General features: G+C 55.7%; 1 protein-coding gene across 1 annotated transcript in view; it reads right to left on the bottom strand.

The window, feature by feature from the left end:
• Positions 1–1503: 1503 nt before the first annotated feature.
• ITIH3 (inter-alpha-trypsin inhibitor heavy chain 3) overlaps positions 1504–5090 on the bottom strand; it is a gene marked incomplete at its 3' end in the record, with an annotated part of 10920 nt that continues 7333 nt past the window's right edge. The window contains exons 9-15 of the mRNA XM_015562209.1: positions 4871–4885; positions 4095–4118; positions 3818–3853; positions 3571–3684; positions 2648–2852; positions 1799–1968; positions 1504–1615 (exon numbers count right to left, since the gene is read on the bottom strand). Of these exons, the coding sequence (XP_015417695.1) occupies positions 1504–1615; positions 1799–1968; positions 2648–2852; positions 3571–3684; positions 3818–3853; positions 4095–4118; positions 4871–4885 (676 nt within the window). The remainder of the gene's footprint in view (positions 1616–1798; positions 1969–2647; positions 2853–3570; positions 3685–3817; positions 3854–4094; positions 4119–4870; positions 4886–5090) is intronic.

The raw sequence follows: 5090 nt of genomic DNA on the forward strand, positions 1-5090 counted from the left end.
TTATTGTGTCCCTTGCTATGCCATGGAGCAAAGCTGCCCACTGTTCCCTTCTAGGGGTAGCCTCTATCCAGCATGCTCTTAGCCCTGCAGGCAGAGAGAACAGCAGAGGCACAGAATCTGGGGCAGGAGTCGTTATGTTTGCAAAACTGGAAGCAGTCTGTGTGTCTGGAACCCAGAATGTAAGGGACAATGCCTGGTTCATGGAGGTGATGAAGCTGAGAAGCCATAGGAAGGACTTTTATCTTTGTCCCAAGAGCAATGGGTGGGAGATGTCATCGTCAGGGTGTAGGCAGGGAGCAATGGTTGGTTCTGCTGTGGAAAGGTCTCTCTGGAAGCAGGGAGACCCAGGAAGGGGCAGTTACAGTTATTCGGGTGGGAGAGGCTCTCAGAGCGCCTAGTCCAGGAACTGCTCTGACCCACAGCCACCCCACCCAGGACTTTGTGGGGTATTATTGGAGGATCCCAAGGATCCCCAGCCCAGCTGAAGGCAAACTTGAGGCACCCATGCTCACAGGAACTGGGACACTATGCTTGTGCCCCCAGATGCTAGCCCAGAATGTTGGGTTTATCTGATGAACAAATGGGTGGTGGATGGATGGACAGTGGGTGATTGGGTGGATGGATGGCATCTACAATCCGCTGCAGGCTGTGCCAGCCCTGGAGGACTCTCTGCTTCTGAGTCACAGAAGGCCCTCCAGGCCTGCAGGGCCCAACAGGAGCTCCTGAACAGGGACCAGACTTTCCTCATGACCCTTTTGGCCTCTGAAATGCACTCAGCCCTTCCCAGCTTCTCAGAGAATCTTTGCTCCAGAGTCAATTTTTTATTTATTTTTTTCATCATACATTTGAATTGCCAAACTGTGACGCCAAGCAGCCCTGTCCTTAAGCAGCATTGCTGGGGAGTCCTTCCTTTGAGCTGCCTCAGGTCGCGGCTGGTATTCCCCGGAGGAGGGCCCGAGAGAGGCACTCACAGGTGGGCAGAGGTCTGCTTTACACCGTGTCCTCTATTGTCACAGCCCTCCCTAGGCCTGGCTCTATGCCCCTGCTCCAGATGCCAGGCCAGCTGGGCCAGCCACTCAGAACAGGTCAGAGACAATGTAGTCGCTGTGGACCCCATCAATCACCCCTTGGCCGTTGTTGTGGACAAACCAGCAGCCCACCTGTGTGCCATTATGGACATCCTTCCTTTAGTCTTTCTGGTAGCCCTTGGAGAAGGGAGAGACATGCTGTGATACGCTCATGGACCAAGGTTGAAAAAGGGTGTGACGTTGCCAATTCCATAATTCTCTGGCCAAGAATGAGGTTGCATGGTTACTCCTTCTAGGGGGCTGAGTTTGGCCTTTCCCTGATTTGGAGGGGCCTCGAGGGGCCCAAGACCCCAGAGGGAAATGAGGGAACCCTACAGAAGACAAAGCCTGCTGGACCAATGTGTGTGGGCACAGAGGGCTCTTTCCCCCTGGCTTGTTAGTGGGCAGGGTGAGGATGTCAGATGGGTCCCCGCACCTGGTGACTGCCAGCCGATGTTTCTTCACCAGCATTATGGCATGTATCTTGGAGGGGTCATTGCCTGGGTTGAGGTCAGACACTTGAAAGGCAAGGGGGCGGAAGAATTGTCCTGGGAAGAAAAACATTTACTCTGTCAGCCCCTGCCATTGCCCCAGGGAGCATGGCCACTGGCCTTCCAGGGTTAAGGCAAAGGCTGAGGGGGTGCTGTGTGCCGCGCATGGAGAGGCTAGGATGGCCTTTCACATGGCTTTTCCCTCTGCCCTGAACAGCCTGAAGCTTGAACATTCCATACCCAGCAGCCCGTGTGACTTTGTTGACATCTTGTCACTGTCCAGCACGTAGAAGCCCAGAAAGTGAAGGTGGATGTGATGTTTCTTCCACACCTGGTGCAGAACCACCTTAAAGGTAATCCCTTCTCCAAAGGAGACCACCATAGCCTCCCTGTTGATCTTCACAGAGAACCTAGGGGAGCAGAGGAGGACAGCCAGGGGCACAGTGGCCATGACACCAGGCATCTGAATCAAGGACATCTTGGCAGAGCCCTCCCTGTGCATGGCACCTGAGAACACACAACTCCAGAAACTATGTCAGGGGTGTGGAGAAAGACATGTCATGTGTGCCGACTGTGCCTCCCCTGAATGCATTCTTGCTCCTCCTTAAGCAGGAAAGGGGCTGTCCTCGGCATCCGGAGGCCTGGGATCCAGTCCCAGCTCAGCCATTAGATTCCTGGGCAGGTTCTACCCTGTTTCTGAGCCTCAGTGGAGTAACACTCCTGCCCTGCCTCCCAGGGTCTGGGTAATCTAAAGACATAGGAGAGGCTGAGCGGCTTGGGAACTAATGAATTCAGCCAGAGAAGATGCAAATAGGATTCTTGCTGTTACCAGATTGCCATGCCTACCTGATCCTTGGGTCCATGTAGCCCTTCCCTCAAGGTCAGCCCTATGAACTGTCCAGCTACCAATTCTGGTTCTCACAGGGGCCCTAGGGGTTGGCTCAGGTCTACCATGGTCACCCTCCCCCGGGGCAGGGGCTGAACTCTGAGGCCACCAGTCTTCCCTGTAACCCCGTATGGATCTTCTGTCCTCAGATTTCTACAAATCCTTCAAGCCTCCTTCTATCGAGTCCCGGTATGGGGCCTTACCCTTCTGAGGTGACCGTGACTGTGTCCAGCCAGCTGAAAGTACTCTGTGCAGCCCCATTCTGCAGGGTAATCTTCTCTGTGGTCACCTCAATCCGCAAGTCCATCGGAGAATTGACAATGCCCATTTTGCCAAAGTAAGTCTTTCTGTTCTTAGAGTTAGAGCTGTTTCCCTTGTCACCAATGATCTGCCCATTTACTATTAAGCCTCCCAGGGGCAAGGGGCAGTAAGAGATCAGCGAGATCTTCTGATCAGCTTGCCGTTAAGGATGTGCCTTCTCCCTTAGCCAGAATTGCTCTGAGGTATCAGAGTGAGGGTCCCCACAAGAGACCAGAACCTCACAGTTAACCCAGTCTGCTCCTAGACCAGGGGTGGGCAAACTTTTTGACTCGAGGGCCACAATGGGTTCTTAAACTGGACTCAGAAGAAGGAGCTGCGGCCGTGTTTCCCGACGTTGCCATGTTAACACTGCTGCTGGTGAAGGAGCGGAGGGGAGAGCAAGAGAACCCTCCGCTCTTTCGGCTCCGCTGGCCGGATAGAACAGCCAAACGGGCCAGATCCGGGCCCGCGGGCCATAGTTTGCCCACGCTGTCTTAGACACTCTGAGTCATGCTGGTGGCTGAGGGCCACAGTGTAGACCTGTCTCATTGCCTGGGCCAGGAAGTATCATAGTTCAGAGAAAAATGATTCCCCAGCTATAGGCTGAGTCCTGCCTGCAGGGCCAGGCTGCCCTTAACTCTAACCATCTCCCAACACACTGGCCCCTGGGGAACTTGGATAGCTTGTGGTTCTGGACAGCCATCTCCAGCGTGTGAAGATGGGAGCATTGTGGGCAGAGTGAGGACCTGGTCCATGTGCCCACCCTGGGGGTCTCCAGGGCTTCCCAGGAAGACCCTTGGCCCCAGCCCCGCCCTGCAGCCCCCACCTGTAATGGGGTCCTGAATGAGGCGCAGCACTGTGCCTGGTTCTTCATCAATGTTGAAGCAGATGGCATCCTTTTTCCCTCGGACTTGGATGATGAAGTGGGGGTCTCCGTCCACTGAGGGCACATCAGAGAAAGGGCTGATCCTGGAGCCTCACCCACTGGCCTCTGTGGGATGGAATCCTAGGCATGCAGGAGGCACTGGGGCCTGTGCCCTGAGCCTTGCCCCCGGAGGACCCAGGGAACTCACCATAATAGTAGGGTGAAGAAGGAGGCTGGTAGCTGGCTGTGGACAGAAAGGGAGAGAGGCCTGAACTAAACAAGCAGGCCTGGGGAGGCACCTGACCCCACACAGAGTTTGGGTCATACACCTGCCCTTCCTGCTTCCTAATGCTCTCAACACCCACCCACCTCCATCTCCTCAGGACCCATCCATCTGCCTGCCCCAGGAAGCTGATTTAGGAAGACTCCGGGGCATGCGCAGGGCTGTGCTGGGGCAGGGGACTGTGGTCGTGGTGTTTACTCACTCTGGTAAGCCGTGGCGGCAGTCACTGAAAAAAGAAGCCAAAGGGCAGTCATGAGCTGTGGGCCTTGGGTGTCCTGTTCCCAACACCTGTGCCTTTTGCCTGTCTGGGGGCTACCAGTGCACAGTGAAACCCCAGCACTGACAGACAGCTATCCTTGGTAGTAACACACACACACACACACACACACACACACACACACACCATATGCACATACACACCAGTGATGTGCAGTACTGTTCTAAGGGGAAAGCTGGATGGAGGAGAGGCAGGCAGGGGTTGGGGGTAGCTCTGCCTGGTGGAAATGGGCTTGTGAGGGGTGAGGCTCCAATTTTATGATGAGAGAGACACAGGATGGTGTGGATTCCAGCTGAGGCACTGCAACCAGGGTGCCTGGGCCAAAGCCCTGGCTCAGCCACCTGTGGACGGAGTCCTTGCCCACACAGACCTAACCTCTGTGCCTCAGTTTCCTCACAGTAAAATGATAGCCTTACTCAGAGGTTGCCCTGGACTCATCAAGTGTGATGCCTGATGTGGGACCTGCTCCTTTTGCAGGCCACATAATACTCTCCTACTGACTGTCCCTCCTTGGACAGAGGAAGCCACCTCCAATCAATGGACAAGAGCCCTGGCGCTCAGAGCGGGGCAGAGCCAGGGCCAAAGTTGCTCATGAGTGGGCAGCAGAGCTGGGACCTGAGCCCAGGCGAGCTCAGAAAGGCCTCCTGGGTTCTCTCTTGTCTCCCTCCCGGGACCCCACCCAGCTGCTGGCTGAAGCTCACCTGCTTCCTCAGGCCCTGTGAGGGAAGAAGGGGAGAAATGTGTTAGAAGCCACAGACTCCTGGGTTCTGGGCCAAAGTGATCAATATGCTGCCTGTCCATCCAGCCCCAGGCTGTGGGCCTCCCAGCAGCCAGCTGTGCTCCCAGAACCAAGAACTCCTGGCCTGGCCTGGACCAGCACTTTGCCTCCCATCACCCCGATGCGCCCCCTCTCCCCCCCGC

The sequence above is a fragment of the Myotis davidii genome, unplaced genomic scaffold (assembly GCF_000327345.1).
Source record: "Myotis davidii unplaced genomic scaffold, ASM32734v1 scaffold6698, whole genome shotgun sequence".
NCBI lineage: Eukaryota > Metazoa > Chordata > Mammalia > Chiroptera > Vespertilionidae > Myotis > Myotis davidii.